At 41.5% G+C, this 12,986-nt stretch overlaps 1 protein-coding gene across 1 annotated transcript in view; it reads right to left on the reverse strand.

Annotated features, from left to right (window-relative positions):
• CPA6 (carboxypeptidase A6) overlaps positions 1-12,986 on the reverse strand; it is a 201,094-nt gene that overhangs the window by 109,674 nt on the left and 78,434 nt on the right. Inside the window, exon 2 of the mRNA XM_005866347.2 lies at positions 6,629-6,704. Within this exon, the coding sequence (XP_005866409.1) occupies positions 6,629-6,704 (76 nt within the window). The remainder of the gene's footprint in view (positions 1-6,628; positions 6,705-12,986) is intronic.

A 12,986-nucleotide genomic window follows, 5' to 3' on the forward strand; every position in this document is an offset into this window, starting at 1 on the left:
GGTAACAAACTATAAACGAATATGTGGGTGGGGTTGGAATGAGGTAGGTATAGGAGGTGTGGTCAGTTATAAAAATGAAAATTCTTCTCAAGTCTGTATTCACACCTTGCAATCATCTCATCAAGAACTGGGATCTGTTTCTTCACTCCTTGAATCTGGGCTGGCCCTGTGACCTTCTTTGACCGTTAGAAAGTAACAGGAGTGATATATGAGTTCCAAACTTGGGTTCAAGGACCTCTGCGAGTTTGCTCTCTCTTACTCTTGGATTGCTGTGACCCCCTGAGTAAATAATGAATGAATTCAGTTGCATAAATGAGCCCACTTGAGATCACCTTCTGTGAGACTCTGATGGACCTGGACTGTCAAACTGTCCAGTTACAGTTACCTTAGGATGGCTGTTACTACCAGCCAATAAGAGCAACTACTTCTAAAGTTTAAAAACTGGTTTCAAAGCAGGCTGTTTTGTGGTGAAGGCCTGGGGTGGGGCAGGAGCTGGGTGGAGGGGGACAAAATGGGGAAAATGAGAGACATTTGTAATACTCTCAACAATTAAAAAAATAACAACAACAAAACCCTGAATAGTCTTACAAACAGAAAGGAAACTAAAATACTATGGTATTAGCCCAAGGTCATGTTGCCAACTTACTTGAGGAAATTAAATAAAAGACCACTGAGGTGATTATAATAATACTGCAGAGGATTTTTTTACTTTTGAAGAAATGTTTCTAATGTATCCCCTCCACCACACACACATATTGTATTGTTTCTCTTAATATGTTTTTGTTATTGAGTTTTCTAATTACCAATCTCCATACAGAAGGAGAAGACTGCATGCCGTGTCTGAAATTTATATTCCTGAAATTTAATCCATAATTGCATTTGGACGTCTGCCTGGATTATAAGCAGCTTTTTCTCTCTTTCAAAATTGCCAGCGAAATCAAAAGTAATGTTGCTTCATTACTTTACAAAGCCTTTAACAAAAAGATGGAAATGCTTTAACCTGCCCCAAATATTTTGACAGATCAAAGTTTTGGTCTTTTTCTTACTTTTATCATTCAGAAGATTTCTGTGTATCCTCAGGTAGCTCACTGAATCAGTGTTGTTGTTTTTTAAGGCCATAGTATTCTATTTCTATTGCTAAATTGCTATAAATTTAGCAGCTCAGTTTTATTATTTCACCATTTCTATAGGTCAGAAGTGGCTTGATTTTCTGCTCAGGCTAAAATCAAGTGACCACTCATGCTAGGGACTTATCTGGTACTCAGAATCCTCTTACATTCTCACTGGTTGCTGGTAAAATTCAGTTCCTTGTAGTCGTAGGACTGAGGTCTCTGCTTTCCTTCTAGTCCAATGGGGACAGCTCTCAGCAACTAGAGGCCTCCTACAATTTCTTGCTACATGGAAGTTCTCTGCACGGATGTTTGCTTTCCTCCAGGCCAGCAGGCATCCATCTGTCTGACGCCCCCACCTCTCCCCGCCCCGGGGAGAAAACACTCAGTTTTTAAAGGGCCCACATGATTAGGTCAGACCCACCCAGATAGTCTTTCTCTTCCAAGGTCAACTGACTTGGGACCCTATTTACATGTGCAAGATCCTTTTCTAGCAGGAACTAGACCAGTGATGGCGAACCTATGACACGCGTGTCAGAGGTGACACGCGAACTCATTTTTTTGGTTGATTTTTCTTTAAATGGCATTTAAATATATAAAATAGATATCAAAAATATGTCTTTGTTTTACTATGGTTGCAAATATCAAAAAATTTCTATATGTGACACGGCACCAGAGTTAAGTTAGGGTTTTTTAAAATGCTGACACGCCGAGCTCAAAAGGTTCACCATCACTGAACTAGACTCATGTGTGATGGAACACCCGAGAGAAGGTGTGTGTATACCAGGGCCAAGAATCTCGACGGCCAACTTAGAAATCTGACTACCACAGTCACGATGAAGAGATGCTATGATAGCTCAATCGGTTTCTAAAGAAAATGAGGACGAGTAACTCCCACAGCAGGAGTTCTATCACCATCTTCTTCCTCATAAGTTTCCTAGTCAATTAAATTGTCCAGTTGGATGTTTGAGCCTGTTTGCTCCTAGGCACCACAGGTATTTGAAGCTCCTGTAGGTCCAGCTGTATGACTCACAGTCCAGTGCACCAAAGAGGATCAGAGACGAGAGCAGTCAGTTACAGCACGGCGCCGCGGAGGGAGATGACACCCGGGAAAGGCAGCAGCAAGTTTCTCAGCCAAGCAAAGGAGAAGGGCGAAGCCCTCCTTGTATGACTCGACCTTTCACTCAGTGATACCTGACGAGCCAGCTAATATTTTGAGGCTATGATTTAGTTTGTAAAAGTGACAAACTTTTGGATACAGTCCATTTTTTTTAAATCATACAGCCCTCTGATGAGAAAACTGGAAACCGAAGCATCATTAATTTTTCTTTCAACGAGGATGTGTCAATTCTATAACAGGAACTTGTTCTGTGACCTTACATAAAGCCATTTCTATCCTTCAGAGCACAAAGAATTTGTGAAGAGATGTGGGCAGAACATGGTGCTCGGTCTCTAATTGTATTCACCTGCAAACTGTCCCCCTTCCATCACTACTTTATTTAAATCATGGCTATGCGCTTCATCAACAATTTACTTGATTGGTACTTTCTGAGTCTCATTCTCTGGGGCATGGTTTTCTGTTTAACTTTCTTGTTTTAATTCTTCACCAAAACCATACAATTTAATTAGGAAAGTAACCAGCTTTGTAACAGTTTCCACATCAACTCAGCTATGCTTTGACTGTACCTTCTCAGAGTCTGTTTGGTGTTGCACATACATTTTGCATTTGTTCATGTTTCAGGTAAGATGCTGTGAATTTACAGCCTAAGCATGTAGTCTAATCACTTTTCACTTTTCCAGAGCTCCTTGGTGATAGCCAGGAAAATCAGAGAATTCAAAGCACTCGTGTATGCTATTAAAGTAAGAGCCACCGAAGGCCAAGATGCAGGGTTGTTACCTTTCTGTGTGTATTAGCTTTCTATTGCTGCCGAGAGAATTAACCATAGCAGCGTAAAACAACACCCATTTATCATCTTACAGTTCTGTAGGCGAGAAGTGCAGGCAAAGCTGGCTGGAATTTTTCTTCAGGGTCTCAATGGGCTAGATTCTAGAATCAAGGGGCCAGCTGGGCTGTGATTTAATCTGGACCTCAGAGGCATCTGGTGAAGACAGAACATAGTTCCTTGTGGTTGCAGGACTGACATCTCCATTTCCTTGCTGTCTATCAGCTGGGGTGACTCTCACCTTTTAGAGCCCATGGGTATTTCCGATGGTGTGGCTCTCACGGACATTTCACAACATACCAGTTTGATTCTTTTTTGAGACCAGTAGGAGCTCTTCTCTGATTTCTTTCTCTGCTTTTAAAGGGCTCACCTGATCAGGTCTGGCTTATCCCAGGCTTATCCCTTCTGCCACATAACACAATATATCAAAGGAATGACTAACCCATCCTACTCACAGTTCCCGCTCACACTCAGAGGAGGGATTATGCAGGGCGTGCAGACCAGTGGGGAGAAATCTTGGGGCCATCTTAGAATTTTGTCTACCACCCTGTGCTTCAGGGAAATAAGGCAACTAAAGGCTTCCTGGCAAATCCTCCTCCCTTCCCCTGGGAGGCAGTGCACAGGTGTGCAAAGGAACTGTCAACAACGGCCCCAATTCTGTCCATCAGCTCCACAGGGCATAGGATGACAGACAGTCATAGTCTCCTCCTCTGCAGGTCCTGTCTCTGCCTGGCCAAAATGCCTGCGCTTAGTGTGAGTGAATCACTCGATGACATCATTTACATAAAACACCCGCAAGTTAACATGATGCTTTTAGATAGAAACTTATTTAAGTGCAACACTTCAAACTTCAGCCCAATAAAACTATTTCTTTAAGGAACTGAAGAAATGTGCAGAGAAGAGTTGACAGAACAGGCACGAAACCGCTATCCTCAGAAAGGCCTGCTTGCAAGATGGGCTCTTCGCTGGCATCCGGGAACCTAGATCTTGGAGGGTTTCCACCACCCTAACCGGGAAGCGTGGCTAACACTGAACTGTGTGTGCAAACAATATGGTTCAAGCTGAACACCTGCTTTCTCTCTGAGAGTCTGGAATTCTGGTATGTGCTAGGCAGAGGGGCCTACATGACAAAAACCCTGAGCCCTAGGTCTCTAATGAGCTTCCCTGGCAGACAATATTTCACATGTGTTATCACAACTCATTGTTGGGGCAATTAAGACCATCCTGTGTGACTCCACTAAGAGACACTTCTTGGAAGTTTGAGCCTAGTTTGTCCTGGGCTTCAACCCTTGTGCCTCTTCTCTTTGCTGATTCTGCTTTGTATCCCTTTGTGATAATAAGTCATGGCTGCCAGTAGGACTATAGGCTAAGTTGTGAGAGTTTGGGGGTGCTGGGGGTGGTGTAGGTGACTCAGGAATAAAGTAAATGAACACATGCTAATGATCACACTGAATCTAGGCTCCACTGCCCAGCAAACTTGGCTTTCACCCTTCCGCTGGGAAGATGGTCAGTGTAAATAGACTAGAGGCAAGAGGTGGCCTCACCTGGGCTCTAGAGGGCTTGGCCCTGTCTAGATATGTGTGTTCTGATTCCACACTGTGACCCAGGGAAAGTTACTTAACCTCTGTCTCTCCCAGTTTCTGTATGTGTAAAATAGCAATAATAATGGTACCCACATCATAGAGTTGTTAAAATGAGGCAAGCTACAGGAAGCATTGGCACTGTGAGGGCACATAGTGGCCAAGAGGGACTGGGTGTAAGTCTGGATGTAACTCCCTGTGGGGTGGAATCCCTGGAATATCATTGACATTCTAACATCTACTCCCTTTCTCCCTTTACTCCGCTCCCCTCTTCCTCACCAGCCCCCTTTCCTCCCTTCAGTGTCATCTAAGCCTCCACAACCAAGCCATTTCCTCCCCCACCCCTGTTTATTACCTTTCCTTCAGAACCAAATGAATACAATACGCAGGAATGTTTTTTAAGTGTGTTCATAAAAGGGGTCCAATATAAATGCGTTATCATCAGTGTCCACAGTCCTGGCTTTATACAACATCTTTTAGTTCCATTTACTGTGATCTACAAGAGTTTGTAAGTAACCCTCACAGTCCTCATTGATGTTATGTTATTGTTTTTGATAATGGTAAGTGATCACATATATAACGATGCAATTTTATTTTCATAGCTTTGTAAAGCCTGCCATGTAAATTGGGGGGAAATCCTAATGATTTTTTCCAATATTTGTTCCCTGAAATACTAGACCCCAAGGTGTAAAGTGGCTATTTAATTTTTCCAGTGTTGTATTCAAAACACAACTGCAATGGAGATGGAAACTTCTACTTGAAACTGGCCTTGCTTCTTTACAATTTTTGAGGCTCTGGTGGATTGTTTCGATAGTGTTCAGATATTGCTTTTGAAAAGGCTACAATGGTTTGGGAGAGGCCCAGCAAACGCAGTCTCTCTGGAATTGGATAAAACCATAACAATTTGAGGATAAGCTCCTGCAACCTCACTCCTTATGATGAGACACCAACCTTAAACTGGACATTTCATGGATAGGGGCTGGATAGGAAGAGGAAGAAAGAAAATCCATAAAATAGAAGTTTAAAACTTCATTTCAAAATAAATTCAATATGTAAAGGGAAGATGTCAAAGAGAAAAAAATCAAACCAAAAATAGAAGACCAAAAGTTTGATAATTATGAACATTTCCAGAAGCCCCTGAGTCTATGACTCCTCCTTTATTCCTCATCCCCTCACACCTTCTCCAGATACAATCCAGGTAGGATGATACTCCGGTCATATAGGACACGTGTTTTTCTATTCCGTATTGAAGACATTCATAAGGCTTCCTTTGTAACTGCTTTGCTCTCCATGAAAATGAGCCCAAACCACCACGTTTTATGGGCTCACTTCTCTTCTTGGCAGGTAGGCATGGAAAAGAGCCCATCACCACACTTCTCATCTTAAGTCTTTAGCTAAAGCTAACACTCAGTTACATGCAGTAATAGGGACTGAGAAACTCACTAACTTTAAAATCCATAAAATCCATCAAAGATTGAGTAAGCAGAGCCCTTCAACTTTTGCCAACAGAATTCTCGTATCAAATCCACTGAAACATAGCAAAATTAATTAACTTCAATTTCTAGCTTTTGTTTTCTTCATCTCACGTCTGCCTGAAGTTCTAATGATCCGCAGGAAGATTTCAAGAGGAAAAAGTGAAGCTCTGGAAAAGTATAAACTAACTTCACTCATGCATTCAACAACAAAACATTTACTGAGCTTCTAGGATATTCCAGAGACTGACTGAGAATGTAGTGATGAAGAGACATACACAAGCTCTCTCACGAAGCTTACATCCTGCTAAGGGAGATGGAAAATAAATAAATGAACTAGTAAATAGATAATGGGCCAGATATATAATAACATTTTAATAATCTTAACTGCCCATTAAAAGCTCTTTCAAGTTCTCTTAGAATGTTATTCCCGTGGTTAATTAATTCCAAATATTCAACTCCAGTCAGCAAAGTGCTGCAAATACATTGCAGGCACAATGATAAGTGAGTGGACACTCTCTTACCTTAAGCCGGTGGCTTATTTTCTTCAATGCATACACCTCCTCTTCTGTACTGGGGATAAGTCTTATCACCTTATCACTGTAAGAAAGGGGAAAATGGTGATATTTACCTTTAAAAAAATAAAGATTTAACCATCTCTATTTTTTTTACTTAAAAAAACAAAACAAGCCCTAGCCGCTTTGGCTCAGTGGATAGGGCGTCGGCCTGCGGACTGAGGGGTCCCAGGTTCGATTCTGGTCAAGGGCATGTGCCTTGGTTGCGGGCGCATCCCCAGTGGAGAGTGTGCAGGAGGCAGCTGATCAATGTTTCTCTCTCATCGATGTTTCTAACTCTCTATCCCTCTCCCTTCCTCTCTGTAAAAAATCAATAAAATATATTAAAAAAAAAAACAAACAAAAAAAACTGCCTCCGCCTTTAAGAAGGAAAACAGCAAAACTTTGGGCTCGACAACAGGTATTTTATCCAGTTCTTGTTACTCTCTGATTGCTTGGTCTTTTTCTGTCTTAAAACCATTTGTTTTTTCATCAGCTTTTGAAGATTACAAACTCACACTTAAGCAGAGAAAGGCCAAAACACAGGCAGAGTGGCAATAAGGACAAGAACTCTCCTGAATACCTCAGAACAGACACCAAGAAAGAAAATTCTTAATGATAGAAACACACACACAACACCTTTAAAATAAAACTTAATGCTGAAAAGGAATGTGACTTTCGATGAGAGGAGATATGGAATCCACACACTATGACCATTCCTGGTTTGGATTCTTCCCACACTGAGAACAGTAAAGATAAGCCCATCTCTATGGGGCATCTTAACTCTCTAGTACAGAGCTTCCCTACTGGTCTGTGGGACCCGACTGGAGGGCCACCCAGTTGTTCACATGAGTTCCATGTGACACTGATGACCGTAAAGTTGTTAAAGTGAAAACAATTTTAAGTCAATTTTTACAGCCATTAAAATTATACCACAGTTGAAATTATATTTGGATACTCTCTAAGAGTCTTTCCATAACTTGAGTAAGACTGGAGGGGTCATCTATTTGTCAGGGAGTTGTTTGTGGTGGTGACCTGTCCCTCAGGTGCGCCAGTCAGGTATTATCATTTTGTATATGTCATGATGAGGACATGTTGGGAAGCACAACTCTACTATATTAAAATCACAACTGTCAGCATGTTTTGCACAGAGTAGACACATTAAATATTTATTAATGGATTGGCACAAAGGTAATCATTGAGAATTCTTGGCTTCCAGAGGAAACGTAGGTAAAACTAAATAAAGTACACAGGAAGGAATATTTTTCGTAACCCCCTATGGCATTTTATAATGACTGGGGATAAAGTAGAACATCATGAAGACCATATATATAAAGCACAAAACAAAAACTCTGGCATTCACCCACAACTTCCATCTCCTGCCTGACAGGTGTGCTGGAATCAGGATGGAATTTGCATGCTTTCCATGGTTTTGCTTATCAGCGGTTCTCAACCTGTGGGTCTCGACCCCTTTGGCAGTTGAACGACCCTTTCACAGGGGTCACCTAAGACCATCCTGCATATCAGATATTTACATTATGATTCATAACAGTAGCAACATTACAGTTATGAAGTAGCAACAAAAATAATTTTATGGTTGGGTCACAGCATGAAGAACTGTATTTAAAGGGCCAGAAGGTTGAGAACCACTGGCTTAGATGAATAACAGTTTACAAGGTGAGGTAAGATTAATGGGGTGGGGGGTGGGGGCATTAGGGACCTTCCAGATTTGCTGGATGATGATTCTTTTTTAAAATAACATTTTAATTATAACTTATTTAGTTTATTGATTTGAGAGAGAGAGATAGAGAAAGAGAGAGAGAGAGAGAGAGAGAGAGAGAGAGAGAGAGAAAGAGAGAGAAGCATCGATTGGTTGCCTCCCATACGAACTTCAATCAGGGAACGAATCTGCAACCTGGGTATGTGCCCTGACCAGAAATAGAACCCACTACACTTGGAGCACAGACAAAGCTCCAACCCACCAGGGCTTAATGAAGGTTCTTTAGGGCTGTGTGTTCATTTCTAATCATTTTAGCTTTGTTATTTCCAATGATCCGGTTATACCTTTGTTAGGCCTATGAATTAAAAGGTCCTCGGCTTGCTCATGATAATTTATTATGGTTAGGCACTACCACCCTAATCTGGCTTTGTAGCTTTTGTTTCCTCAAATCCACAGAAAACTACCTTTTAGTATCTTTTTCTGAAAAGAATATAAGAAAGTAGAGGCTAAGAAAAATTCATCAAGTCACTGTAATACAACTCCAAACCTGACCTTTAGAATTGAAATGTAATTACATCTTTTCTGGTACACAATGCGTTGACCTTTGCTTGCCCTGGCTTCATCAAATCCTGGCCTCTCCTACCTGACCCAATATGGTTCTTGGATGAGAAAGACACCTTTGCTGGGTGATATGGTTATTTTTTAAAAAATATATTTTATTGATTTTTTACAGAGAGGAAGGGAGAGGGATAGAGAGTCAGAAACACCGATGAGAGAGAGACATAGATCAGCTGCCTCCCGCACACTCCCCACTGGGCATGTGCCCGCAACCAAGGTACATGCCCTTGACCAGAATCGAACCTGGGACCCTTGAGTCCGCAGGCCGATGCTCCATCCACTGAGCCAAACCGGTCAGGGAGATATGGTTATTTTTGAAGGATGGATTATTTGACATCTTGCTGGAGACACCTCCATCGGGGCCTGTCAGCTCCCCAAGAATGCAAAGTAAGCAATCCATAGCTGTTTTACAATCGTGGGAAGATTAAGAAAAAACTTAACCCTGAAAGTGATTGCTGAAACCCAGCTTTATCATTCAATTAAAAAAAATCACTTCATCTCAGCTTGTAGAAATTCTCAGGTGCAACTTGAGAAATGTGTTTATTACTGTTTGATTACTTATCAAAGAACAGAGAATAAGGAAAGCTATTTAGGAAAATCCATAAAATGTCTTACTTTTTTACAAGCCAATAAATTAGAGGGGTAGACTAACCAGTAACCAAAGACCAACAAAAGCTCTTTATTCAGCATGTAAAACCCAATGACCCCCAACTGCCCCATTTGTCTCACCAAAGGGAAAGCTTACTCTCTCTAGATCTGATAGCTGGCCATTTTGAAAGTGAATGATAATTCAGTACTACAAATGGGTTTCAGGTAGTGAAATAGCGACTGGAACTTAGAAAAACCAGCTGTGAGCGAGTATCAAAGGTGAACTGAGAGGCTTTCTCATTTATCAGTTTTCGCCCGCTAGGTGGCAACATCAATTTAAAACCCCATAACTACCCTTTGGGATTAAGATGAGGAAACCAAAGGTCTGAATGTGATTGAGGTTAAAGACCAGCTGCTCATTTGTATATGTGTTTGTAAACTAGATATTTCTAATTCAGCCTATATAAAGTTGTCAGGAGGAAAAACAGAACAGGTGTTTTTAATTACAGTTTAAGGATGTAGTATAGTGGCAGTATAAGTAACCTCCAGGTAATTATGTGTATGTATTGATTCATTATATACTTAGATTTTGTCCCCTTGCCTTACAGGACAAATGAGATTGTATTGCTATAATGCTAACATCAAGTTTTGTTTTATGTTAGATTATTGTTATGTACAGCAGCAACCACGCGGATGAGATAATCTTGAGTAAATGAAATCGATTTATAAAGTGTGTAATAAGAATGTATGCATCCAGAGAAAAGAATTTGGCAAGAGAACACTATCTCTAACGTTTTACAGTCTGTCTGAGCCTCTGTGTCCTGGTGGGAGGGATGAGCCCCACTTGCCTTTTCATGTTATGCTGTTTGAGTTTGATGGCTACCATGTTTACTGGGACACCTATAGAAGAACAGCTGTTTTATGGGCAACTAGGGAGTCCTCCTCAGACTCCTTTTGAAAGACATGGATGCGAAGTTCCAGAGTTTTGTTCTGGCTCCTGGCAAGACCTTTCACAATTGATCCCATGATTAAACTCTAAATTGCTCTAGTTTATGAACCCATGCTTGTAAAAATCAAAACATTACAGATGATACGAAATAATAAAGTTCCCCTCCCAGTTCTCTTCCAACCTTGACCTTCCATCCTCCCCTCAGAGCATTATTAATAGTTCATTGTGATTCCCTCTAGACCAGCGGTTCTCAACCTGTGGGTCGAGACCCCTTTGGGGAGTCGAACGACCTTTTCACAGGGGTCGCCTAAGACCATCGAAAACACATATATAATTACATATTGTTTTTGTGATTAATCACTATGCTTTAATTACGTTCAATTTGTAGCAATGAAATTGGGGGTCACAACATGAGGAACTGTATGAAAGGGTCGCGGCATTAGGAAGGTTGAGAACCACTGCTCTAGACTTTTCCTTTGCATTGACACATGCACACACTCTGGGACCACAGCTAATTTGACACCTGACTTAAAGGCAGTCAATGGACCATACGGTGGGATGACAACTGAATCCTTCCTAGTTGGGTTCATTCCACTGGCTGATGACTGACAGCTGATCTAGTCAGATCCTGCCTTTGGGACTTTGCACTTGAGACATAAAGGAAAAAACCAGCCAGTTTGCATTATCAGGAGCAGTGGCCATAGATACAGGCAATAGCCAAGTTACTATAACGGCAAAATTCTCAAGCACGGAATGTAGGCATTTGATACACTGCCCTGGTTTGGAAACAGTCCCCAGTCTTTCTCATGTTTTTTTTAGCATCAACATCTATGATCTCATGCATGCCTTTTCAAACTTAACAAATGCACTATTGCTAAGACCACTCAAACTTCAGGTACTTCAGTTTTTCATTCATATGAAGAACCAATTAATCTTCCCTGATCCATTTTTTTTTCTTCACTTAGGGAAGAAATAGAGCAAGGCTGGATTCTAATATCGGCTCCACCACTTGCTGTGTGCCCTGGGCTAAACTGCTGAACCATTTAGAGCCAATGATTCATAATCCTTACAATGGGGGGAAACCCCAATACATTGTTGCTTAAGGTTTTGGTGAAAATTATTCCATTCGGCCACATTTACTAGTATTAAGGTCACGTTAAGTTCCAGGCATGGTGGCAGGTGGTAAGGATATAGCAGTTCCTGCCTGTGGTGAGTTTATCATCATATTCCCAATGATAGACTCTGGGAAATGCCCACCTAATAGTCTCTCAATGAACAGTAGCTACTGTTATTACCTCTACAGGAAACTGTCTCATCCTTTAGAAATTAAAGCGCTAAAAGCAGATGCTTCTCCAAGTAGGTTTCACCGTGAACATCAGAAGCAATAAAACATGATTTTGTTAGGGATATATTTCACCTTTTTTGTTGCTACTGGTGCTTTTGTGTGTGTGTGTTTTTTTATAGGTATTTAAATCTCATTATTGATCAGCTTCCTGATTTGGCACTTATTATTTCTTCTCTTCTCAGGCAGCACTTTGGCATCGGAGAAACACACATATTAGACAGTTCCATTATTTCCTACAATAGCAATTGAGGATATAGGACACTTTATATAAAATAAAAGGGGAAAGCCCTAGCTGGTTTAGCTCAATGAATAGAGCGTCTAACCTGTGGACCGAACGGTCCCAGGTTTGATTCCTGTCAAGGGCACATGCCCGGGTGGCGTGCTTGATCCCCAGTGAGGGGCATGTGGGAGGCAGCCAATCAATGAATCTCTCTCATCATTGATGTTTCTATCTCTCTCTCCATCTCCCTTCCTCTCTGAAATCAATAAAAATATAAATAAATAAATAAATAAATAAATAAAATGGGAAAATAATTTCAAAGAAAGTCCTGCATAGATGTTCTTGCTGTGGGTACAAGCTGCACATGTTCAGTTTATCAATACTTCTAAAAACACAATTTAGCTGGATATAGAAAGGGATTTCTAGATTCCTTGGCCTTCACAAGGAATGAGATTAGAAGGCTGTAGTGGCTGTGCCTCCAAATCCATTTCCCCTTCATAAGCCCTAACAAGACTGATTTGCTCATATAGTCCCTCCATCCCCACATCTATATACATAAAAGCCTAAGTGACTGGCCGACCAGCCGGTAGCTATGACATGCACTGATCACCAGAGGGCAGATGCTCAATGCAAGAGCAGAAACCACAGGCATGGAAACATGAAACAGACTGATGAATCTCAGAGGAAAGAGGGGAGGCGGGGAGGGCAGGAAGAGATTAACCAAAGATCTTATATGCATACTAGAGGCCCAGTGCACGGGTTCATGCACGAGTGGGGTCCCTCGGCCTGTCCTGCGGGGATTGGGCCGAAACCAGCTCTCCAAGATCCTCCAAGGGGTCCTGGATTGCGAGAGGGTGCAGGCCAGGGCTGAGGGGCCTCTAGTTAGGA

Source organism: Myotis brandtii, unplaced genomic scaffold, assembly GCF_000412655.1.
Source record: "Myotis brandtii unplaced genomic scaffold, ASM41265v1 scaffold23, whole genome shotgun sequence".
NCBI classification, from domain to species: domain Eukaryota; kingdom Metazoa; phylum Chordata; class Mammalia; order Chiroptera; family Vespertilionidae; genus Myotis; species Myotis brandtii.